General features: G+C 43.8%; 1 protein-coding gene across 6 annotated transcripts in view; it reads left to right on the top strand.

Moving 5' to 3' along the window:
* Positions 1–27,265, top strand: part of LOC109907280 (rho family-interacting cell polarization regulator 2) — an 87,606-nt gene that overhangs the window by 21,279 nt on the left and 39,062 nt on the right. For 3 of the 6 annotated variants that reach the window (XM_031793155.1, XM_031793156.1, XM_031793158.1), the window contains exons 2-6: positions 15,336–15,456; positions 16,904–17,059; positions 17,284–17,374; positions 18,011–18,034; positions 18,328–18,381. In XM_031793155.1, coding sequence (XP_031649015.1) covers positions 15,336–15,456; positions 16,904–17,059; positions 17,284–17,374; positions 18,011–18,034; positions 18,328–18,381 — 446 coding nt within the window. The remainder of the gene's footprint in view (positions 1–15,335; positions 15,457–16,903; positions 17,060–17,283; positions 17,375–18,010; positions 18,035–18,327; positions 18,382–27,265) is intronic. The other 3 variants (XM_020505158.2, XM_031793157.1, XM_031793159.1) reach the window with 1 other exon arrangement.

The raw sequence follows: 27,265 nt of genomic DNA, 5'->3' as shown, positions 1-27,265 counted from the left end.
TAATGTGTTTGAGCAAATCAGTTGTGTGGTGACAAGGTAGGGGTGGTATACAGAAGATCAAGTCCATATTATGGAAAGAAAAGCTCAAATAAGATTGATATTTGCAGCCTGCCAGGCCTTTACTTTAGCTAAATAGCTAATGTTAGCTACATGCTTTAGTAGGAATTGAAGTTAGCTGGATACCCGATAAGCACACAGTTGTCGAGCAACCTTTCCGGTTTATATACAGTTGAAGTCGGAAGTTTACATTCAGTTAAGTTTGGAGTCATTAAAACTCATTTTTCAACCACTCCACAAATGTCTTGTTAACAAACTATAGTTTTGGCAAGTCGGTTAGGACATCTACTTTGTGCATGACAAGTCATTTTTCCAACAATTGTTTACAGACAGATTATTTCACTTATAATTCACTGTATCACAATTCCAGTGGGTCAGAAGTTTACATACACTAAGTTGACTGTGCCTTTAAACAGCATGGACAATTCCAGAAAAAGATGTCATGACTTTAGAAGCTTCCGATAGGCTAATTTACATAATTGGTCAATTGGAGGTGTACCTGTGGATGTATTTCAAGGCCTACCCTCAAACGCAGTGCCTCTTTGCTTGACATCATGGGAAAATCAAAAGAAATCAGTCAAGACCTCAGAAAAAAATGTGTAGACCTCCACAAGTCTGGTTCATCCTTGGGAGCAATTTTAAACGCCTAAAGGTACCACGTTCATCTGTACAAACAATAGTACGCAAGTATAAACACCATGGGACCACGCAGCCGTCATTACCGCTCAGGAAGGAGATGCGTTCTGTCTCCTAGAGATGAACGCAGTTTGGTGTGAAAGGAGCAAATCAATCCCAGAACAACAGCAAAGGACCTTGTGAAGATGCTGGAGGAAACAGGTACAAAAGTATCTATATCCACAGTAAAACTAGTCCTATATTGACATAAGCTGAGAAGCCACTCAGCAAGGAAGAAGCCACTGCTCCAAAACCGCCATAAAAAAGCCAGACTACGGTTTGCAACTGCACATGGGGACAAAGATCATACTTTTTGGAGAAATGTCCTCTCGTCTGATGAAACAAAAATAGAACTGTTTGGCCATAATGACCATCGTTATGTTTGGAGGAAAAGGGGGGACGCTTGCAAGCCGAAGAACACCAACCCAACCGTGAAGCACGGGGGTGGCAGCATCATGTTGTGGGGGTGCTTTGCTGCAGGAGGGACTGGTGCATTTCACAAAATAGATGACATCATGAGGCAGGAATATGATGTGGGTATATTGAAGCAACATCTCAAGACATCGGTCAGGAAGTTACAGCTTGGTCGCAAATGTGTCTTCCAAATGGACCCAAAGCATACTTCCAAAGTTGTGTCAAAATGGCTTAAGGACAACAAAGTCAACGTATGGGATCACAATGCCCTGACCTCAATCCTATAGAACATTTGTGGGAAAAACTGAAAAAACGTGTGCGAGCAAGGAGGCCTACAAACCTGAATCAGTTACACCAGCTCTGTCTGGAGGAATGGGCCAAAATTCACCCAACTTATTGTGGGAAGCTTGTGGAAGGCTACCTGAAATGTTTGACCCAAGTTAAACAATTTAAAAGGCAATGCTACCAAACACTAATTGAGTGTCTGTAAACTTCTGACCCACTGGGAATGTGATGAAAGAAATAAAAGCTGAAATAAATCATTCTCTCTACGTTTATTCCTAACTGACCTAAGACAGGGAATTTTGACTAGGATTAAATGTCAGGAATTGTGAAAAACTGAGTTTAAATGTTTTTGGCTAAGGTGTATGTAAACTTCCGACTTCAACTGTATGTGAACCTGTTGCAAAGATGTCCGCTATGGCCGTGGAATATTACATACTTTTTACTACACATTACGTCATAAATACTATGCAACAATGAGTACATACTATGCAGGCTAAGTATGTAGTACCCGAGTATGGATATTATGACACGGCCATTGAGATAGCGTTAGGATATCTAACCATTATCAAACATGAAACCCTTCTTTAAAAAATACATGTAATTGAATTCATTTAACAGCCTACTTCAGGCAAGGAAGTGAAATGTAAACTGCTCAAATGTAAAAATTCAAATCAGATGCCCACAGATCTGAATGTATAGAAGTCATACCACTCCCAATCCCAAATTTCCCTCTGTCCAATAAGGACGATGCCTATGACCTATAATCAGATTGTCGGGACTAATCTCTATTCAATGACTTGTGTGGACGTCAGCTTTCACAGCCACGGACATAAAGTAAGAGAGACCTATTCCCTAGAGCCCTGGTCAAAAGTAGTGCACTATATTGAGAAAAGGGTGCCATTTTAAACATAGCCTTTTTAGTTTGAAATCAAATCAAACACTGTGAACACTGAAAATGTCACTGGGTCAGTGAGACAACAGCCACTGTGACAAGAGTATTCATTATTAATATCAAACTGCGATGAAACAATAACTGTGTCATACTGTCTCCCTCTGGACTTCAGTTCATACAAAACCCCCTATCGCAACAGCTAGTTCAGATCACTGTAGCCACTACCACCACTATCTTTTCTTCATACTTTATATCTGGTTTCAGTCATTTAAGTTTACACTGAAAACGTTTTTATTATATTAAATTGTGGCGGCAACGATTTATCAGCTGGCCGCTGCTCAATGGATATAGGGGGAAACACTGAAAGTACATGTGGTCTTAGTAGCCTGGTCATACTGTCAGTTCAACTGAATATGTATCTTGGTAATTGTTCTCTCTTATTGCTGTAGGTGATATGGAGATACAGCAGCTACTGAAGTAATGGTGAATCTGCCCTCCACTATTTTCACATCCACGACTGAACCCTTCTTAAGAACAGTTTGAACAGAATAAGAGAACAACAGTTTAGTAACACTGCAGGGAGAGAAAGACAAAAATAAAACATGAACTTGCAAAAAAGATCAACACTTAGGCCAACTAAATGTGCCCTTTCTGACCAAAAAAAGAGAATAAAGGGTTTGTTTTTTAAGAAAGAATCCTGAGATACTATTATGCAGTCCGTATTTCCCTATTTCTACTACTAAGATGGTGATGAAAATGACTCGTCGATCCAAAGCTCCAAGCTCCATTATGTGATGTAAATGGAGCTTTACTGGATTGAACTGAATCACCAGCTGTTCACTTTAATACCACTAGTCATCACCACCCTGTAGTGAACCGCTCAGTATACCAGCCGCTCTAAACTTCCACTCCAGGCCACACACACAAGTTCACATGCAAACGCACATACCATGTACCATGCTCTGAAATGCTGGAAACTACCAGTGTTCACTATTCAAATTAGTAACCATGCTGTGGAGAAAGAAGAGAGAATGAATGAAAGAAAAGAGAGAATGAAAGAAAGAAAAGAGAGAATGATAGAGAGAAAGGAGAGAAATAAAAGGGAGTGCAAATAAACAAGAGAACAGGTAGGTACAGTAGGTGATGAGACTAGGGGATATGATCAATCTGAGGAGGCTCTGGTCTCAGTGAGCTGGCTGTTCAACTTCCTGCTGCTCAGATTAGGGATCATCCATGTGAACCCAATCACCTGCTGTTACCGCGCCTCAGGCTTCTACCCAGTCAGTTGTACAGGAAGAGCAGCAGCACATCTGGCTCCAGTCAGGAGCAATGACTTGCTGCTGGTATTAAATTATTAATGTGCCAATGCCACACATACGAAACAGCTATGATAATCACCCTGCATGTGACTTACTGTGGGGAGATAATGTATTTAAAATGACAGAGAGAGAAAGTGTACTTCCCTGCATGAAGAAGACTTATGAGTGAGGTGTTTTTGAGAAAGCAGTGAGTGAAGGGTTCCAGAAGCTTAAAAGTCAACATTAGCACATTGGGTGAGTTTAGTATGTGAGAAGGACCAGTGTGAAGAGTGAAACAACACAAAGAAGGCAATGAGTAACCTAATAAACATGTGGTAAGGCTGTCCCCGACCCAAAACAAAATCTTTGTCTACAGAGATCCCGTCTGTTCTTTCGAACAATTTATTTTAAAAGTTGTAGTTTTCCATATATAAAACACACCCTATCTGTTTTAATAAAATCAACTATATGCACTGAACTTGTCTGATGCTTTAAGCACACTGTTTGATGAAATAATTAAGATGCACACACTAATCTAGAGGAAGTCTGAACGAAATTGATTTGATTGTGCCAGGCCGGGCTCAGACTTGCTGCCCTGTGTTCAAATAAATGACAGCAAGTGCCTGTGTGACTAGCACCCATTGTCTCGCACTCCTCACTGCTGCCGCGACCACCAAAGAACATCAACAGTGTTACCGTGCTGTCTGTGTTGCTGAAGCTGTGACATAATTACAGCCATTTCTGACTGGAAAGTTTGGTTACTGAAATCCTTCATTTGTTTAGGAAAAACATGACCTATTCCCTCAACTCTTGCTCTCTTTATGTGACACATGTATGCATCGAATGCAAGTGACCAATGGGGCCTGACCTATAGCCTATCACATTCGCATCAATAAATTGATTATAACAAACTCTGAACACCATAACATGTGACAGCAAAATGGATGAGAACATGAAAAAGAAACTCGAAACGGATGAATGTTTCCTGGTTGCTCAGGCGGGAAAGGGGAAGGCAGATGTGTGGAAAATGTTGACTTAGTTGTGGAAACTACTAGATACCAAGAAAAAGAAGGAAGGTAAGGTGCAAGCGCTGCGTGCATATTATGTTTGACAAACAGGTGCTGTTAGATTACAGTGTGATGTTTCTGATAATTTGGGATAGTGAAAACAACACTAAATACATTTTCAGTGTAATGAACACAAGGGAAGACAGAGAGCTGGTTTCAAGCGCAGGGCGCAGCAGGTGTTTATTGCAAAGGACCACAGGAAGAGGCATGTAGCTGGGTCCAGGGACAGGCAGAAGGTCATACACAGGAAGAGGCATGTAGCTGGGTCCAGGGACAGGCAGAAGGTCATACACAGGAGGAGGCATGTAGCTGGTTCCAGGGGCAGGCAGAAGGTCATACACAGGAGGAGGCATGTAGCTGGGTCCAGGGACAGGCAGAAGCTCATACACAGGAGAAGGCAGGTAGCTGGGTCCAGGGGCAGACAGAAGGTCATACACAGGGGGTCCAAAAGGGCAACAGTACAGACAGGGAAAAGGCTAGTAACGTAGTCGTTATTGAGGCAGGCAAAAAAAATCTCATGGGACGAGTAAATCACGGGAAAAACAGACCTCTGAAAGACGTGTGTCACAAAACAAACAATACTTCACAGTGATGGGGTGCAAAGAACTGAACTAAATAGTGTGTGGTAATGACATACATGTTTGTGAACAGGTGATTAGAATTCAGGTGATTGGGATCTGGAGAGTGAACTGTGTTCAGGGGATCTAGGTGTTTGAGGGTGTGAGTTCGAAGCAGATGTTACAATCACTAATACCAGAGAGACTGTTTTAACAAAAAAAGTGTAAAGCCTTTATTACAGCATAGCAAATATAAAAAATATTGGTGAAACTGTTTTATCCGACATGTTGTGGTTGCATGAGGCTTGAAGCTCATGGAATCAGTAGCTTTTAATACAAACACTCAAACAGGCAACAGAAGCAGAACCTGTCTTATTTCTGTAGATATACAGTACCAGTCAAAAGTTTGGACAAACCTACTTATTCAAGGGTTTTTCTTTATTTGTACTATTTTCTAGATTATGAAATAACACATATGGAATCATGTAGTAACCAAAAATGAGTTAAACAAAAATATTTTGCATATTTTAGATTCTTCTAATCAGCCACCCTTTGCCTTGATGACAGCTTTGCACACTCTTGGCATTCTCTCAACCAGCTTCACCTGGAATGCTTTTGAAACAGTCTTGAAGGAGTTCCCACATATGCTGAGCACTTGTTGGCCGCTTTTCCTTCACTCTGCGGTCCAACTCATCCCAAACCATCTCAACTGGGTTGAGGTTGGGTGATTGTGGTGGTCAGGTCATCTGATGCAACACTCCATCACTCTTCTTGGTCAAATAGCCCTTACACAGCCTGGAGGAGTATTGGGTCATTGTCCTGTTGAAAAACAAATGATAGTTCCACTAAGCGCAAACCAGAATGGACATGGACATTTGTGGAGTGGTTGAAAAATGAGCTTTAATGACTCCGAACTTAACTGTATGTAAACTTCCGACTTCAACTGTATATAAACCAGAAAGGTTGCTCGACAACTGTGTGCTTATCGGGTATCCAGCTAACTTCAATTCCTACTAAAGCATGTAGCTAACATTAGCTATTTAGCTAAAGTAAAGGCCTGGCAGGCTGCAAATATCAATCTGTTTTCAAAGATTAAGGATTAAATAGTCATGATCATTTTAAGGACAACAAAAATCGACTAACATTTGAACATTGCAGGAGACTCTTTGCTCGTCTTCTGTGCCATCTTCAATAAATGTTATGTTTGTTTCAGAGAATATTCAAATCTCAAAGCCCTCCTTTTATCCTGTTTGTATGTATTGTGGGTGTGAAATTCCCGAAAGTTTACAATTCATCCATACTGCACGAGAAGCCCGACATAAGTAGTATGACATCTGGGCATTTAAATCATACAGAATTTTCAAAATGTCACATACTGTAAAACGTACGTTTTTGACATACACAAATGGCCTTCTATTTAGGATGCTAGTATGGGTATTAAGACACGGCCAGTGTTATCCAAATCTGTGTGTGTCTCTATAAACAGTATTTTTTAAATTTTTATTTAACCTTTTTTTTTAACTAGGCAAGTCAGTTAAGAACAAATTCTTATTTACAATGACGGCCAAACCCGGACGACACTGGGCCAATTGTGCTCCGCCCTATGGGACTCTCGATCACGGCCGGATGTGATGCAGCCTGGATCCTGTAATCCTCTATGTTGGTTGTGTTGTTTAGTTAGTTTGACCTCTGACCTCCTTAACCTGGTTCTGTTTTCGCTTTCTCTCTCTCTCTCACACATGTGATGTTTGCTTGAGATCCATGTTCAACTGCACATATTTTGGTTGCTGCTGGCCTAACACACACCCTGTGGCATTCCCACACCTAAATAACTACATTCCGCTTACTCTTCCTTCAGATGTGAAATTCCACAAAAAAAATTCAGAGCTGGCCGCCCGGCCAAACTGAGCAATCAGGGTAGAAGGGCCTTGGACAGGAAGGTGGTCAAAGGCATCTGAAATGAATCAATTGAATAATGTTATTAAATTGAATCTCAGCTGACTCCTGTTAGTTACCATCCATCCTGCCCTATTGTATAACTTGTCACTCACAGTCTAGGCCACAGGAATTCACTCAATATTGGTAAAAGCTTGGCTTGTCATACCAAATGACATAGTGGTCTCTGCGTTAGATCAGAATATCCACATGACATGATGTAACTAACCACTTCGAAGAGAAATCAGTATGCTGTGTCATTTGAAGCTGTGCATGGGTGAACCCTCTGCAGCAATACTATACATGAAGGTATATAAGGACTTCTCAATACATTCATATCCCATACATACCACATTCATAAGCAGCACGTAATTATTACACATACCCCCTAACACTGATTGTTTTGACCTTCTGTTGGTGCGCTATTGATATGACATGATGTGTGTTCTGAATTACCACTGTCACATGACATGGTGTGTGTGCTGAATTACCACTGTCACATGACATGGTGTGTGCTGAATTACCACTGTCACATGACATGGTGTGTGCTGAATTACCACTGTCACATGACATGGTGTGTGTGCTGAATCAATTCAAAGGGCTTTATTGACATGGGAAACATATGTTTACATCGCCAAAGCAAGTGAAATAGATAATAAACAAAGTGAAATAAAAAAGGAACAGTGAACATTACAATCACAAAAGTTTCAAAGGAACAGAGACATTTCAAATGTCATATTATTGCTATCTACAGTGTTATAACGATGTGCGAAGTTAAAGTACAAAAGGGAAAATAAATAAACATAAATATGGGTTTATTTAAAATGTTTGTTCTTCACTGGTTGCCCTTTTTAAGTGGCAACAGGTCACAAACATTGCTGCTGTAAATGGCACACTGTGGTATTTCACCTAATACATGTGGAAGTTGATCAAAATTGGATTAGTTTTCAAATTCTTTGTGGGTCTGCGTAATCTGAGGAAAATATGTCTCTAATATGGTCAAACATTTGGCAGGAGGTTAGGAGGTGCAGCTCAGTTTCATTAGTTTCCACCTAATTTTGTGCACATAGCCTGTCTTCATTTGAGAGCCAGGTCTGCCTACGGTGACCTCTCTCAATAGCAAGGCTATATTCACAGAGTCTGTACATAGTCAAAAGCTTTCATTAATTTTGGGTTTTGGGTCAGTCACAGTGGGCAGGTTTTCTGCCACTGTGTGCTCTCTGTTTAGGGACAAATAACATTTCCGTTTGCGCTGTTTTTTGGTAAATTATTCTTTTTTGTTTTCTCGTGATTTGCTTGGGTCTAATTGTGAATCACTACTGTCACATAACATGGTGTGTATGTCACATGACATGGTGTGTGCTGAATCTCCACAGTCACTCTCTGTTTCCTTGTTTTGTATGTGTTTGTGTGTGATCGTAAGTGAGTATTGGGGTAGGGGGTTGGCTTTTTCCTAATTACTCATGTTGAAAATGACAGTTTGTTGTTTCGCTGGGGAAGTTTAGGGATTGAACTATGACAGCTGACCCATATTGTCTCTGTTTTTATTGTCTCTGGTAGATTCCAGTCAGTTGTGTTATAGTCGGTCTGTCACATTATTTACTACTTCAGCCTGTATGCCCTGCCATAAAGGTCTTTGAGCCTACATATGCTGTATGCCCTGCCATAAAGGTCTTTACACCTACATATGCTGTATGCCCTGCCATAAAGGTCTTTGAGCCTACATATGCTGTATGCCCTGCCATAAAGGTCTTTACACCTACATATGCTGTATGCCCTGCCATAAAGGTCTTTGAGCCTACATATGCTGTATGCCCTGCCATAAAGGTCTTTACACCTACATATGCTGTATGCCCTGCCATAAAGGTCTTTGAGCCTACATATGCTGTATGCCCTGCCATAAAGGTCTTTACACCTACATATGCTGTATGCCCTGTCATAAGGGTATTTGAGCCTACATATGCTGTATGCCCTGCCATAAAGGTCTTTACACCTACATATGCTGTATGCCCTGCCATAAAGGTCTTTACACCTACATATGCTGTATGCCCTGTCATAAAGGTATTTGAGCCTACATATGCTGTATGCCCTGCCATAAAGGTATTTGAGCCTACATATGCTGTATGCCCTGCCATAAAGGTATTTGAGCCTACATATGCTGTATGCCCTGCCATAAAGGTCTTTGAGCCTACATATGCTGTATGCCCTGCCATAAAGGTCTTTGAGCCTACATATGCTGTATGCCCTGCCATAAAGGTCTTTGAGCCTACATATGCTGTATGCCCTGTCATAAAGGTCTTTGAGCCTACATATGCTGTATGCCCTGTCATAAATGTCTTTGAGCCTACATATGCTGTATGCCCTGCCATAAAGGTCTTTGAGCCTACATATGCTGTATGCCCTGTCATAAAGGTCTTTGAGCCTACATATGCTGTATGCCCTGTCATAAATGTCTTTGAGCCTACATATGCTGTATGCCCTGTCATAAATGTCTTTGAGCCTACATATGCTGTATGCCCTGCCATAAAGGTCTTTGAGCCTACATATGCTGTATGCCCTGTCATAAAGGTCTTTGAGCCTACATATGCTGTATGCCCTGTCATAAATGTCTTTGAGCCTACATATGCTGTATGCCCTGTCATAAATGTCTTTGAGCCTACATATGCTGTATGCCCTGTCATAAATGTCTTTGAGCCTACATATGCTGGAGGAAATGTACTTTTGGTGGAATAACATGAACTTATTTGGGCGTTATGCTTTTAAACACTGGTACTGTGTTGTCCCTCTGGGGAAAAAGTAAAGGCTAATAAAATGTTAGTCTGAAAGCAGTCATCATTATCTGAACACAAATACAGACAGTAAACTTTCTTTCATGCTCATAGTTTTAGCTAGAGGGTTTCAGACGGTCAATACACTAAAATGGGAAGTAAGCTGAAAGTAATGACACTAACCTTTTTTATGGACCCATTTAAAAGCAGTGTTTCATTTGTAACAGCTCAGCATGTTATTGAAATTTCACAGGGCTTTCTTCCCTCCCTCCCTTCCTCCACCACTTAGAAACTGTATTAGGCACTCTAATGCGTTCTAAAGGAAATAAATAATTGTCTCTTCAGCACCTAGCAGTACACACACATTATGTTTTTCTATCCTCATGGGGACCTAAAACTCATTTCCATTTAAAATCCTATTTTCCCTAAACCTTACCCTTACCATAGCCTTAATCTGTAACCCTAAACCTAACCACCAACCCCTTACCCTAACCCTAATTGTTACTCTAAACCTAAAATGCACTTAAAATGCTATACCTCGCTGAGCTGCTGTAAAGTAAACCGCCATTGTGCCTTTTCACTGTGAGAGCCTTTGATTTACATGCTCTCCCATCCTCTGTCTGTCCCTGTGTCTGATACTTTCTGATGTTGTGGTGATAAAGATAGCAGCCAGCTATTTATAGAACACTTCTGAAACGTTCAGGTACTGGATGTACATGGTTCCATTTCTCAAAGGTTTTATTTGGAGACTGCCAAGTGGTGTATGCTGAAGAGGTGATTGTGTGCATGTTTGTGTCCTTCCAAATATTTGCAAATAAATGATTTTTTAGGACATTGGATAGGATGGGAGTTTGGGCCCCATTTATTGGTCAACCTGTCAATAGGATACAGGAAGCCAGCGAATTAAAACACTTTTTTCCGTCCATATAATAATCCCTGAAACATCCTGACTAGTCATTTCCTACAGGGCTGTTCCATGGGAGAGACTTTGGTCACCACCCGTGACCACATACTGGTATGTGGTTCACATCCACTGTGAGCTAATGCACCCTGGTTGGCTGGGTGACCATGGAAGATGGCTGAGGTCATAGTGGCTTGCTTACTGGCTGGGGAGAGCCTGGTAATGGACATTACTTAGGGTCAAAACAGAGCTTCAGTGTCCCTGATTGGCCTCTTTGGCAGTCAGGAGGATTGTAGTCCTACCTAATGGGTTGTGGAAGGGAGACAAAGGGAGGAAGAGGGGCCGCTTTAATGACTGTGTGTGTGCGTTTTGTGCGAGGCCGAGTGAAGAGGCCTCATTTGTTCAGGAGAGAGCTGTGTTTAGACTTAAAACGAAAGAGGACTGTGAACGAGTGAGTCTGTTTTTGTCTGTTAGTGCTTCAGAGGGGGTAATGGTGAGAACGATGTTCTGATTTTGTTTTAGTCAGAATGGGTGACTGAGTTTGGAGAGAGGGGGAGGGTTGTTTGTGTGTGGGATGTGTCTGGTTCTCAGGATGCCAGCCCTGGGCCCACGGGTGCTGTTGGACTATTACCCTGGCCTGTAGTTCTCAGCCCTGGGCCCACGGGTGCTGTTGGACTATTACCCTGGCCTGTAGTTCTCAGCCCTGGGCCCACGGGTGCTGTTGGACGATTACCCTGGCCTGTAGTTCTCAGCCCTGGGCCCACGGGTGCTGTTGGATGATTACCCTGGCCTGTGGTTCTTAGCCCTGGGCCCACGGGTGCTGTTGGACGATTACCCTGGCCTGTGGTTCTCAGCCCTGGGCCCACGGGTGCTATTGGATGATTACCCTGGCCTGTGGTTCTCAGCCCTGGGCCCACGGGTGCTGTTGGACGATTACCCTGGCCTGTGGTTCTCAGCCCTGGGCCCACGGGTGCTATTGGACGATTACCCTGGCCTGTGGTTCTCAGCCCTGGGCCCACCTGGTCCTGCTGGAGGATCTCTCACCCTGTTCCAGCACCCTCACCCCTAACCCTCTATGCTCAGGTCTCCTAACACACACACACACACACACACACACCTTCCTAACCCATCCACCTCGATCTGGAGGGTTGATGAATCAAACACAGACCTTGCTGGAAGATAATTACCAATTTCTACAGCAACCTCCATTCCCTCTTCCCTCTCCTCGCTCACGCCCCTCAGTGCTGCCCTCCTTGACTCATTGCATCAGCCTATTGCTGCACCCCCTCCCGTTGCATGGTCCTCTTGGGATTTATGCCAGGCTGCTGGTTAGCATACTGATCAGGCTTGTGCGGCCTGAGAGGCCCCTGTCCCCCCTTGACGTCCCCCCCTGTACCCCATTGACGTCCCCCTCCTCATGGAGAATGCAGGGTTGCGTGACTGCGAATCCTTCAATAGCCTGACTGACTGACTGGCAGCCTCATTGAACCGGGACACCCTGCCTCTGTCCCAGAATGCATCAGGATTCAGGAAGCGCTGTGTTGTGTTGTATGAAAGGCTCTCTATTGGAGGGAAGATCGGACAGAGGGGTGACATTGGGCTGTGAGAGAGAGAGAGGGGGTTGACTCACTGGTTGAGCTCATGGTTTTTATCTTCCTGCTGTGAGGGGATGTTTTTTGATTAGTCAACATTACGCCTGACCTGAAACTCATAGTTTGTTGTGTATCAACTTCATGTAATTGTCAATAAAAGCCTTTGACACTTATGAAATGCTTGTAATTATACTTCAGTATTCTATCGTAACATCTGACAAAAAAATATCTAAAGACACTGAGGCAGCAGACTGTGAAAATTTATATTTGTGTCATTCTCAAAACTTCTGGCCACGACTGTAGTTTGTTTTTGAGGCAAGTAGTGAGTAGTGATGTTTACTGGATGTGAAAGACGTGCCTTGACATGAATGTGGATGGATGACTGGCATGCCGTTCATTCCAGATTCTCTCTCCAGGTTGATGTTAAAACTGAAAACATGCTAGTTGATTTAGTCAGTCGGTGGTGGTGTATTTCTCTCTAGTTTCTCTCTCCATATTAGTTTAAAACCTGTAGATGGAAAATCGAGAATAGAGCCTCTGTAGAATAGATTAGTTAATGTATTCAGGATGTTATGACCGAGTTATAGAAGTGTTTGGCTTGATAAGATACTTCTGACAGTTCTGCCCTCCAGTTCTCAATGTTGGCAGTCCCTAGAGTACCCTAACATGCTTACCACACTGTATATTCCTGCCTCTTGAGTTGCCCGGAGGCTCTGTTGTCTCATTCTTCACTTTGCCATTTGGCAAGATGTGGAGTTGGATGGAAGTGGTATCAAAGGAAGTGATTCCAATGTTGAGAAGATTCAACAAATTGAAGCTGAAACCAATCTTTTAATTTTTGTTCCGGCCCGAGTCTCCGCCAATCTCAGCAGGAATTTCTAGACTTTTCAAGTGTGTTCAAAAGCCTGACTTCTACAAGGCTTTTGAAAAGCTCAGTCAGAACTCTAAACATGATGAAGGTTTTGTCAATTCTCCCAGCCTCCTCTCAGCCGTTGTCTCTCTAAGAGCAAGGCTTTCAGAAAGCAGAGTGAGCCACAGTGAAGGGCACACTATTTACCATCAAGCCAGCAAATGATGTGATGATGCGTTTTTTGCCATTTCCCACTGTTTTGTGGAAATGGAGGACTAAAGGGAAATTTAAAGATTCACTCCCTAATCTCTAGCTCCAGCTCCTATCGATTCTCACTTTAGACCCTCATTTGTACTTTCAAATAGATAAACTGTGTTTTTCCTTGTTTCAACATCTTCTCCTTGGGTTGTCTACAGTGGGTTAGTCTCTGGTCAAACAGTTTAGGTTCTTGTAAGACATCAAATTATCGAAAAAAAGTGCCATCGATACCAACCAGATAGAATTATAAGATCACAATAGTTTCTTTGAATATTTGAGTGGTCATACCCAGCCTCTTTTGCAGATAGACCTAATTGACCTGCGTACCAGTGTTCTAGTCTGCTACACATCAGTGTCTGTATTCACAAAGCGTCTCAGTGTAGGAATGCTGATCTAGGATACGTTTTTACTTTTTGATCATAATGAATAGGATTATATAGACAAGGGGGACCTGATCCTAGATCAGCATTCTTTTTTAATGGGACCCAGCTTCACAGTGAGTGAGTGGTGTTGAAGTGGGCTCTATAAATAGCTGAGGCCATATCAGACCTGTCCTATTGTCCCTCCACAGCAAAACAACATCTAGTCTTTCCCCGGGCCCGTGCACGGCATGGTGCAGGGCCTTTGTGTGGCCCTATCCCCCGGCCCTGGGCTTTGTCACTGTCACGTCTCTCTGTGCTGAGAACCAGGCACGGTGTCATGTTGCTGGGGCCTGCAGGTTAAAGGCTCCCCTATACGCTTCCATTGATTGGAGGGAGTCACGAGTGGCGAGGTGCCGCAACTCACCCAGGGAAAGCCTACCCTAGTGACGAATAGGTTTACAACCTTTTACTGTAAAAATCACTTTATTCTCATATCTCATAATATGAGTTTAGCTGGTAGCCTATACTATGTAGGACAATAATATCATGATATGTAAAGTATCTATTTTTCTCCCCATCACTAATTGTCTGTGTGCTATGTGCGTCCACTCTTCTCTCCTGTGTTTCTGTTTCTAGGAAGCTTATTTTAATGTCTCTCTCAAATGGTCTTCTCGACTGTTACAAGTCTCTGACAGCTCAGGTTGGCTAAATATAGAAATAACCTAGATATTTGTCTAGTAGAATCCCAGCCTATCCCTGGTTCCTACAATGTTCCATCAATGATGACCAGGTGAATCCAGGTGAAAGCTACTCCATATTAGGAAGCTGTTCTTAATGTTTGGTATACTCGGTGTAAGTAGCCACTCTTGGAGGAGTCGGGAGCACAATGAAAATAGACTTCTTACCGATCAAGGACATATTATAGTACAATACTGATGTTGATTAAGGCAGCCCCCCGCATTCAGAGGGGTTGGGTTAAATGCGGAAGACATGTTTCAGTTGAATGCATTCAGTTGCACAACTGACTAGGTATCCACCTTTCCAATTTTCTCAACACACTACACAGGGTTGAGTGATTTACCATCTGCAGTGTAGTAAATAGATGATGACTTCAAGCTTAGATGCAGACTAACAACATTCAGAGCCGGCATCGACAAGTCTTCTGTCTCTCATCCCGTCACTGTAGAGTTGCAACATACTAAGCTTATTACAGTTTCCTGCATACTGTGTAGCCCATACAGGTCTCCCTCTCTTATCCTGTCACTGTAGAGTTTAATATCATACTATTTCCTAATAGCTCTCTCTCTGTCATCCCAGTTTACCCGTGTTGCTCATGTATATCTAACTGCTATAGTTTCCTGTAGCTCACTACTGTAGCTCATATAACTCAATCTCGCTCTCTTTTCCTCCCTGCCTCTCTCCAGGAGTGTCGTCCCGCGTCCCAGAGATCATGGCGGCTGGAACCCACTCCCCCGGGGGACCCAATGGGATCATCCGGAGCCAGTCCTTCGCCGGCTTCAGCACGCTACAGGAAAGACGCTCGCGGTAAGGGAATAGAGAGGTGGAAGTTGGCCTGAAGGCTTTCTAGGCACAGATCTAGGATTAATATGCCATACCCAATTCCAGCCCTAGCTGTTAGTGGGATAAATGCAAGACTGACCGTAGATCATTGCCTAAGCACAACTTCATCCTACTCTAAAGCAGTGTTTCCTTACCTTTTTTGCTTACTGTACCACCAACAGAATTTTGCTCTGCCCGGAGTATCCCTGAAGTACCCTCTCATGTGCATTTTACCAGTAAGCCTATGGTCTCAAGAGTCTTCTCAAGTACCCCCTGTGGATAGACCGAACTCTGAGACCTCAGTGTTCTTCGGTGAAGCAGTAAAGTAGCGTAGCCTAGTGGTTAGAGTGTTGGACTAGTAACCGAAAGGTTGCAAGTTCAAATCCCCGAGCTGACAAGGTACAAATCTGTTGTTCTGCACCCTGAAAAAGGCAGTTAACCTACTGTTCCTACGTCGTCATTAAAAATAAGAATTTGTTCTTAACTGACTTACCCTCCTCTGACTGGGAATGTAGTAATTGCTATACATTAATCAGTTGAATGAGCGTTAAGCGACTGACAGACGACTGTCACGTGTGGTTATCTCCTTCTGATAATGTGCCTATATGTCTGCCTATTAAAGCTCTGCTGTTAGGCTGAACGTAGCATAAAGCTAGCTAGCGTGACACCATGGCAACTCATTCTGCACGCTGGCCTAGATTTGTGGCAGCTCTGAGTTCCAGTCAGGTAGCAGTACATGGCATGTTCTGACTTGTTGAGCAAGAAGTGAAATCTGCTGTCACTGTGTCCCCATCAGTGTAGTGATGCAAGTCTATAATATCTACACTATATACACTAGTTAATTAAAACCAGAAGACCGCTTTCCATCACTCTAGGGTTGGAAATATTGTAAAGAGCATTTCTAATGTGCATGTCACACATCGCCACCAGAGCAGTTAGTGCACTCCAGCACTGGGACTGCTTCGGCTAGCCCCTGACCCCAGTACAGTTCATATCCCTCCGCCTACTATACTGGGGTGGCCTGCCTTGAACTAGCCCCTGACCCCAGTACAGCTCATATCCCTCCGCCTATTATACTGGGGCGGGGTTGCCTTGAACTAGCCCTTGACCCCAGTACAGTTCATATCCCTCCGCCTACTATACTGGGGTGGGTTGCCTTGAACTAGCCCCTGACCCCAGTACAGTTTATATCCCTCCGCCTACTATACTGGGGCGGGGTTACCTTGGGGACTGTCACTAGGTGATGAAATTGTCTCTGGTGTGTGAGGAGTGTGTGTTCTGAGCTATTTTATGAAGAAGAAACTACAGTACATAACTCTTATGTATTGTGGACTGAGGAGTCATAATTGCTGTCTTGACCTCAGAAAGACCACCTTTGTGACCATTTCTGTTGAGGACCCAAAGAAAACCTTGAAATTCTGTGGGTGTCCAGGTGTAACTCGTTCATGGGGAACTCTGCGGTGCAGAAGAAGCCCACATCCAAGCCCAAGAAGCCCCATCTGTCAGGGCACAAGGCCAGCAGTGGCTCCAGAGAGCCCCAGCCCAAGAGGGTGGAGGAGGTGTACGGGGCCCTCAAACAAGGCCTGGAGTGAGTACAGACATGCACACACACACACGGCCCATATGATAACCTGGTGATATGTGAGAGCTTTATTGTAAGCTGTGACCTTTCTCCCCCCCCTCCATCCCTCCCTACAACTTTCTTCTTCCCCTCTCTCCACTTCTCTCTTCTTCCTCCCTCTCCCCCTCCTTCCACCCCTTTTATCCCTTTCTCCATCCCACCTTCCCTCTCCTCCTCCCTCTCTCCCTCAGTGAGTATCTGGAGGTATACCAGACTGAGCTTGATAAACTCACCTCTCTGATGAAGGACATGAAGAGGAACTCCAGACTGGTGAGACAGGATGTGAGCTCATCATCATCATCACCACTACCACTGACTGTAGTGTAGGCTCAGTCCTAAATCAACACAGAGACCCTACACCCTATACCATTGTTGTAGTGTAGTGCTTAACCCAGTTCTCAGGGACCAACCTGTCATTTCACTTATTGGCTCTATCCCAACACTAGCACACCTGATTTAACTAGTCTACTAATCATCAAGCCCTTGACTATTTGAATCAAGTGTGCTACAGTGTTGGGGTTAGATCAAATATGTGAAACGGCTGATGGTCCCAGTGGACTGGGTTGAGTAACACTGCTAATGCAGCTAGCTACACGGCTCCTCATTCTAATTGGCCTGATAATCAGTTAAGGATGTTATTTCTTCCCCATGACATCTCACATGTGCTAATGAGCGATTAAGCTCCCTCTCATCTAGTTCTGTAGCTAGTAGCTACGACGCTAGTCAGACAGCAAACACATTGCTGCTCCTCTAACCAAAGACAACTTCTCTCAATGGGAGGAAGCGTTTTTCAAATAATTCATATTCCTCTTGTTGTCAGACAACTGCAGTCTGCTTTGCATTAATGGCATAGTTGTGAGCTGCTCCTCCATATGCTGTGCAGTAGTAACACTATCTACTGTGTGTGTTTTCCCCCAGGGAGTCCTGTACGATCTTGACAAGGTGAGTGAGTTGTGTGGAAGGCACCAGGCCTAACCAGTCTGCCTGAGTGAGGATGGATCTTTGATGTGTGTCTGTGTGTGTGAATCATGTTTCTGCCAGGAAAAGAGAGAGGGGGATTAGATTACCATAAATGAGTCTGCTCTCGGCTGAAAGTGTGACATGTTTGATCATCTAACTAGCCTCTGTTTTAACTGCTGTCACAGCTTAAAGGTGTGGATGCACCATTTTACTGACACTATCTTCTCTTGTCAACAGCACAATGTAACTCTAGCTTGTTCTATTTCTGTCTGCAGCAAATCAAAACCATCGAGAGGTATATGAGGCGGTTGGAGTTTCATATGAGCAAGGTAGGTATTTACATAATAGCAGAGCATATTGTGTTACTGTACTGCTTTGGATAGATTTTGCTGTAGCTCAATCTGTGGGGCTTCAAACTGGGTCTGTGGTTCTGAAAACCCAGAGCAAAAATGAAGAGAACATGAAGTGCTTTAGAGAGGGTTTAAACTCTGCTCTCTCCCCTCCACTCCTTCTCCTCGTCTCTCTTTGCCCCTTGTGCCACCCCCACACGCCAACACACACTGGTGTCGTTAACAACGTAACACCTCAACCAGCCTTCCCACACACTAGCAACAGCAGTTTTTGAGTGTTGCTATGGATCCTTCAATCATAGCTGAGCCATACACTTTTCTCTACACAGAAGCATACAAACATCCACAGCATCACCCCTGTCCAGACCTACCTGCTCACTTCCCCGTCTCCAGCGCCCGCATCACTCTCCGCCACATGACCTAAAACGGCAACATTTGGATTCTGTCCGTTGCTTAGACATTTACATAATACAGCTTTGACCTTTCCATTGTGTTAACAATGGAGGATTGGTTGATTTGACCGTTTTTAAGTATACATTCTTTCAAGATGATTGACGATAAAATGATCATCCAGCCCATCGGGTATCTCACTGCACCCCCATATGCCATGTCTTGAAATAGGCAGACAGACGGAATAAAAGTAAATTGACACTGTAATACTTCTGACACCAACTTACTAACTCTGCCTGTAGCTTTTGGACTTTGGAGCATTCCCAGAAAGCATGGATTATTGAGTCTTTGTTAGTTTTATACTTAAGACATGACTTTGCCGTTGTGCTTGTGTAATAAATTCAATACATTAGTTTATACTGGATTATGCTTACATTTTCGTTAATTGTAATTTCGTTAGTTATGTTCCAACGTTCCCTCCATCTTGTGGCTCTTTTTATCTCTCAATACACTCTGAGTCAGATTGTCTGTGTTGTGTGACTCTGGCTTGACCCCTTGACCTCTCAGACGTCTCAAATGTATTTGCTGAGAGCCATGGCCTTGAACACACACACATGTCCTGTTAATATTAATCGACTTGACACCTCAAAGTCCCCCTGGCTATACTCCCTTCTGCGGTTGCCAGATTGGGTGGCATTCTACCCTGTCATGTCCCTGTTGTTGACAGATGGGGTGGCATCCCTGCCATGTCTCCTCTAAGGTTCCTCTCCGGTAGCCCTGCTGTGTATGTGTCAAAGCTGCAGTGGAATATAGCAGAATGAATACTAGTCAATAACAACACACAAACCAAAACCAGCACCTGTGCCGAAGATAACCATAGAAACATGGAGATGTTGGATTTGAGGCTTCTGAAGAGCCAATCATTGTGAAATAAAACATATTCACACAGACCCCACTACACATGCGCCAACAAGTTTTTGAACTTTGTGCATTTCCAACCTTTCAAAAAAAACTACAGTATCTCTTCTTTCATTACTTAAGTTGATGAAATATTCCTTTGGCCTTTCAACAGATGTGTGCTGCCTGTGTGATGCATTAGTGTTGTGCTCTATCATTACCTGCTCTGTTTGTTATCCCTCACAGCTAGCGTTGTTACACCTAGCATTGTTAGCACTGAGTGCTACCGTTTCCCACTTGATTTGTTATTCCTCACAGCTAGCATTGTTAGTGTTGGCACCTACTTAGCATTGTTAGCATCCGAGGCGGTGGGTGTTGAATCTAGGTCGAAGCAATCCTCTGGAGCAGTGGTTCCCAAACTTTTTATAGTCCCGTACCCCTTCAAACATTCAATCTCCAGATGCGTACCCCCTCTAGCACCAGGGTCAGCGCACTCTCAAATGTTGTTTTTTTGCCATCATTGTAGCCTGCCACACTTATTAAACATAAGAATGAGTGTGAGTTTTTGTCACAACCCGGCTCGTGGAAAGTGACAAAGAGCTCTTATAGGAACAGGGCACAAATAATAATAATGAATATTTTTGCTCATTACTTAGCCATCTTACATATAAAACCATATTCGTTCATCAAAACATTGTGAATATCTCAAATCAACGTTTATTTGTCACATGTGCTGAATACAACAGATGTAGTAGACCTTACAGTGAAATGCTTACTTCCATGCTCTAAACAATAGTGCAAAAAAGGTATTAGGTGAACAATAGGTAAGTAAAGAAATAAAACAACAGTAAAAAGACAGGCTATATACAGTAGCGAGGCTATAAAAGTAGCGAGGCTACATACAGACACCGGTTAGTCAGGCTGATTGAGGTAGTATGTACATGTAGATATGGTTAAAGTGACTATGCATATATGATGGACAGAGAGTAGCAGTAGCGTAAAAGAGGGGTTGGCGAGTGGTGGGACACAATGCAGATAGCCCGGTTAGCCAATGTGTGGGAGCACTGGTTGGTATAGTTAAAGTGACTATGTATATATGATAAACAGAGAGTAGCAGCAGCGTAAAAAGAGGGGTTGGGGGAGGGGGGAGGCACACAATACAAATAGTCTGGGTAGCCATTTGATTACCTGTTCAGGAGTCTTATGGCTTGGGGGTAAAAACTGTTGAGAAGCCTTTTTGTCCTAGACTTGGCACTCCGGTACCGCTTGCCATGCGGTAGTAGAGAGAACAGTCTATGACTGGGGTGGCTGGGGTCTTTGACATTTTTTTGGGCCTTCCTCTGACACCGCCTGGTGTAGAGGTCCTGGATGGCAGGCAGCTTAGCCCCAGTGATGTACTGGGCCGTATTTACTACCCTCTGTAGTGCCTTGCGGTCAGAGGCCGAACAATTGCCGTACGAGGCAGTGATGCAACCAGTCAGGATGCTCTCAATGTTGCAGCTGTAGAACCTTTTGAGGATCTCAGGACCCATGCCAAATCTTTTTAGTTTCCTGAGGGGGAATAGGCTTTGTCGTGCCCTCTTCACGACTGTCTTGGTTTGTTTGGACCATTCTAGTTTGTTGTTGATGTGGACACTGAGGAACTTGAAGCTCTCAACCTGCTCCACTACAGCCCCGTCGATGAGAATGGGGGTGTGCTCGGTCCTCCTTTTCCTGTAGTCCACAATAATCACCTTAGTCTTGGTTACGTTGAGACAAAGGTTGTTATTCTGGCACCTCCCGGCCAGGTCTCTGACTTCCTCCTTGTAGGCTGTCTCGTCGATGTCGGAGATAAGGCTGCAAACTTAACCACTGCAAACTACCACTGCAAACTTAATGATGGTGTTGGAGTCATGCCTGGCCATACAGCCGTGGGTGAACTGGGAGTACAGGAGGGGACTGAGCACGCACCCCTGGGGAGCTCCAGTGTTGAGGATCAGTGTGGCAGATGTGTTGCTACCTACCCTCACTACCTGGGGGCGTCCCGTCAGGAAATCCAGGATCCAGTTGCAGAGGGAGGTGTTTAGTCCCAGGATCCTTAGCTTAGTGATGAGCTTTGAGGGTACTATGGTGTTGAACGCTGAGCTGTAGTCAATGAATAGCATTCTCACATAAGTGTCCCTTTTGTCCAGGTGGAAAAGGGCAGTGTGGAGTGCAATAGAGATTGCATCATCGTGGATCTGTTTGGGCGGTATTCAAATTGGAGTGGGTCTAGGGTTTCTGGGATAATGGTGTTGATGTGAGCCATTACCAAAATTTCAAAGCACTTCATGGCTACGGACGTGACTGCTACGGGTCTTTAGTTATTTAGGCAGGTTGCCTTTGTGTTCTTGGGCACAGGAACTATGGTGGTCTGCTTGAAACATGTTGGTTAATGAGAAGGGTGTGCTTGAAAGGATGCACATAACTCTGCAATGTTGGGTTGTATTGGAGAGAGTCTGTCTTTTTCCACACAGAGTCTGTGCCTGTATTTAGTGCTAGTGAGGGCCGAGAATCCACTCTCACATAGGTACTTGGTTGCAAAGGGCATCAGTGTCTTAACAGCGCGATTTGCCAAGGCAGGATACTCTGAGCGCAGCCCAAACTGGCAGTGGCTTCTGATTTTAAATTCAATTTTCACAGAACTGCTTGTTGTAATTTCGATGAGGCTCTCTCGTTCAGATATCGGTATGTGGACTGGAGGCAGGGCATGAAAGGGATAATGAATCCATTTGTTTGTGTCATCCGTTTCGGGAAAGTACCTGCGTAATTGTGCACCCAACTCTCTCAGGTGCTTCGCTATATCACATTTGACATTGTCCGTAAGCTTGAGTTCATTTGCACACAAAAAATCATACAATGATGGAAAGACCTGTGTGTTGTCCTTGTTAATGCAGACAGAGAAGAGATCCAACTTCGCTTCAATTTTGTCCCTCACATTGAATATAGTTGCGTAGAGTCCCTGTAATCGTAGATTCAGATCATTCAGGCGAGAAAAAACATCACCCAGATAGGCCAGTCGTGTGAGAAACTCGTCAAATGATAATTATGGCCAGTAAAGGACATGTTAAGCTCGTATCGTAATAAATAAAAAAAACGTGTCAATACTTTGCCCCTTGATAACCAGCACGCTTGTTGTAAAAGTGTTTAATGGTCGCTGCCCATATCATTGCATAGTGCAGAAAATACACGAGAGTTCAGGGGCCTTGCTTTAACAAAGTTAACCTTTTTCACTGTAGTGTCCAAAATGTATTTCAAGCTGTCAGGCATTCCCTTGGCAGCAAGAGCCTCTCAATGGATGCTGCAGTGTACCCAAGTGATGTTGGGAGCAACTGCTTACACACGCATTGCCACTCCTCCCTGTCATGGCTTTTGCACCATCAGTACAGATACCAACACATCTTGACCACCAAAGTCCATTTGATGTCACAAAGCTGTCCAGTACTTTAAAAATATCCTCTCCTGTTGTCTTGGTTTCCAGTGGTTTGCAGAAGAGGATGTCTTCCTTAATTTACCCCCATTAAACGTAACGGACATATACCAGGACCTGTGCCAGGCCTGCCACGTCTGTAGACTCATCCAGCTGTTATGCGAAGCAGTAATTGTTTCAAAACATCTCCTGCCATGTCACTGATCCATCATGAAACAGTGTTGTTTGATGAAGGCATTGTCTGTATAGTTTTTTTTGGTTGCCTTTTCCCCCAGCATTGTCCCATCCATATCCATGGCAGCAGGAAGAATTAAGTCCTCCACAATAGTATGGGGCTTGCCTGTCCTAGCCACTCAGGAGCTCACCATATCTAGCCCCTTCTTATTAATGGTATCTGTTGCTTTTATACATGTCTTACTATTCGAAAGTCATCTTATATTCTCGCTCAAAAAACTCCCGTAACTTATTTTTCAATTTGGCATGTTTTGTTTCTAAATGTCTGTGCAAGAGTGAAGGTTTCATCGAGTTGTGAGATTTGCACATATAACACACTGTGGCTGAGGAAAAGCACTACTCTCAATATAAGTGAACCCCAAATCAATGTAGTTCTCATCATATTTGCGCCTCTTCGATGGTCCAACGTCTGTGTCTGTTGTTCGGTGCTTTCCTTGGTAAGGGGGCAGTAGCTCTTTGGCTGCATCAGATTCACAACTGTTAGTGTCCATGCTAGCTGGGCTAAAAACAACATGCAGGCCTTACTTTTCTTTTATACCATTTATCAATTTTCTAGCAAATGGAATGAGCAGCAGCTACGTTTGGCTACATATGGACCGTTAGTAGAATTCCTGTGAGAGATTAACAGATTGGATGTTAATTCATTGACTAGGCTACCTGTATTTGACATTGTGTTGTTATTTTGCTGAATACTAGGTGGTTTAATTTTATTTTTGGCAGTGAAACAAGGCTACTCGGGCGAGGAAAAAAAACGAATCCAAATGTATAGCCCCGTTGGAAAATATAAATGGACTGTTTGAAGTAAAAACAATCTCATTTTTATTTAGCGTTCCCCCGACGGCATTGCGCGTACCCCAGGTTGGGAAGACCTGGTCTGGAGCATTTGACAAGCCCCTTGTGGCTGACTGGGAGAGAGAGGAGAGGGGGATAGCAGGAGAGTATAGGAGGGATTGAGGGAGGGAGCTATGGTGCTGTGAGACACTAATGAGGGCTATTTGGGTGAGGGCGGGGAGGTGTCTAAAACGAGTTAGAGCGTGTGTGTTCTGTGTTGGCACCCTGTGGAGAGTCTCTAGGGGCCTCGGGGGACAGGACAGAGATCAATCGACTGGTCCCGTTTCTAGTCTGAGGGGTGAGGGAAGGGTTGGGGATGATAATGGTGCTTCCGGCGTGTGTGTGCGTGCGTGGTGTTTGTTGTTGACAATGTCTCTCCTCATCTCTCTTCACACTCAAAACAGTCTTTCTCCTCCATTCAATACTAATTTGGTACTCTGTGAACAGCACATGTAGGCCTACGCACATTCTCATTACTAGTGATGAATGACGTCCATTTGGAGTTCTTGAGAAATAAGGGGGTTTTCTGAATAAGAACAACACAAACATTTCTCATACAGTTTTGGCCAATGCTGTAAGACGACTTTGTTGTAAGTCGGCAGCATGGTATTGTAAATTGGACAAGGGACAAATCATGCTGGGAGCATGAGAGTTCTAAAGTGGGAAGCCAGCTGATGCCTATCTCTGGGTGGCGGACTGCTGACACACACACCAACATAGAGCCAGCCCAGACATCAGCAGATATCTATCTAATGAGATCAATCTGAATAAAGAACTCAGCCAGGAGAATCACCAGACTGACTAACTATCCTCTGAAACGCTGATGTTGTCAGGGAATTAAATCTACATCCATAGCCTGCCTCATCACCACAGGGAGAAGAGTAGTTCAAATCAAACCCTGCTTTGTGGTGCCGTGGTGTTTCAAGCGTTAATGTTCCTCAAACTCTATTGTACTATACATTTTAACAGGAATTTTAACATTCAAACAGCAGAATCATTATCAGTGTGTCAACACCAGGGGTTAAAGTTATCGGTTATTGGGCCCATTTTTGGAGGTTGAAATTATATTTTAGATGGTGTCAACATTTTATTTCCATACATTTTGGAGTAGAATGTCCTTCTCAGTAATTGTCATGAAAATTATCCTGGGGGGGACCCCGGACCCCCAAAGCAAGAGGAATGGAATTGGTCAAATTCACAGTTTAATACATGTACATAATGATCCTCTTTCCCTAAAAGCATGATGGTGATGGCTTTCTTACATGAAAGGAGAGGTTAACTTGGCCCCAGACAATCGATCTGAGATGGCCCGGATCTCAGTCCCATTGAGCACGTCTGGGACCTGTTGGATCGGAGGGTGAGGGCTAGGGCCATTCCCCCCCCCAGAAATGTCCGGGAACTTGCAGGTGCTTGGTGGAAGAGTGGGGTAACATCTCACAGCAAGAACTGGCAAATCTGGTGCAGTCCATGAGGAGGAGATGCACTGCAGTACTTAATGCAGCTGGTGGCATCTTTTTTTGCTGAGTTTATATATATATATATATATATAATCTTCTACTTATCAGCATGAGAAGTCTTTGAAAATGAATGCACTCTTTTTGATTATTGAATTGTAATTTTAATTGACTTCCTTTTAGAATTGAACCCCACCCTGGTGTCACCAGTAACTGTGCAACAGAGAGGTTTGCGACACACACCGCAGTGCCAGGGGTACATGCACACACACATTTAACAGCGTAAGCACATCACCCACAGTGGCTGTTGACAGGAAGGAAGTAGGGCAGGGCCAAACAGGAAGTGGGGATTGTGACAGGTGTTGATGAGAGGAACATGAGGGAAAGGGTGGGGGCAGTCAACTCTTTATCTTGTCCTTTTGAAGAAAGGAAATGAATAGAGCCTGAAAAGAGGACTATAAATAGATAAACATGGTCCTTTTGAAGTGTGTGTCACTGTGTATGTGTGTTTGTTTCCCTGTGTGAATGTGTTTGTCGGTGTGTGTGTGTCACTGTGCATGTTTGTCACTGTGTATGTCTGTGTCACTGTGTGTTGTGTGTAATTGTGCTCGGATTAAGACCAACCCAGCTGGAGACAGAATGGCCACCCCTCAGGGTGCCATCTGCAAGGGGCTACTAACCCATTGCCTATCACAGATGAGAAGCTGTAAATGACGCACACTCATCCCTGTTTCCTTTCTTCAACACATCAGGCAGTCCAAAGTGTTGCCTGCCTTGTCTGCAGATGAGACGTGTAATAGGGAAGCAGGTGGCATGAATCGGCCCTGTGATGTTGCCCTGCTTAGATTAGTGTCTGTGTTGTGTGCCTGTGCCTACCGGTGCTGCCCAGCCCTCATTAGTGAGATGAGGGCAAGAGATTGAAGGCCAGAAAGCTGGAACTCCTATGCCAGATGCCTCCTATTCCCTTTTAGGGACATGTGTGTGAAGGGGCGTTACTCCCATGGCGTATTAATTAAAGGGTAGGTAGCATAAACGTACCCAGATGTAACATATGGATTTGCATTAGTATACACACCAAAGTCCCAATGCAAAGTTACACCTCACTTTTCTATTTTTGCTGGCCTTCTAGGAAGAGTTCCTCTGTCCAGTGTCTGTTCTTTTGCCCATCTTCATTTGACATTTTTATTGGCTAGTCTGAGATATGGCTTTTTCTTTGCAACTCTGCCTAGAAGGCCTGCATCTCGGAATCGCTTCTTCACTGTTGATGTTGAGACTGGTGTTTTGCAGGTACTATTTAACGAAGCTGCCAGTTGAGGACTTGTGAGGCATCTGTTTCTCAAACCAGACACTCTAAAGTACTTGTCCTCTTTCTCAGTTGTGCACTGGGGCCTCCCACTCCTCTTTCTATTCTGGTTAGGGCCAGTTTGCACTGTTCTGTGAAGGGAGTAGTACACAGCGTTGTACGAGATCTTCAGTTTCTTGGCAATTTCTCGCATGGAATAGCCTTCATTTCTCAGAACAAGAATAGACTGAAGAGTTTCAGATGAAAGTACTTTGTTTTTGGCCATTATGAGCCTGTAATCGAACCCACAAATGCTGATGCTCCAGA

Source organism: Oncorhynchus kisutch, linkage group LG17 (genome assembly GCF_002021735.2).
Source record: "Oncorhynchus kisutch isolate 150728-3 linkage group LG17, Okis_V2, whole genome shotgun sequence".
NCBI lineage: Eukaryota > Metazoa > Chordata > Actinopteri > Salmoniformes > Salmonidae > Oncorhynchus > Oncorhynchus kisutch.
This window is presented reverse-complemented; position numbering and strand designations above follow the sequence as displayed.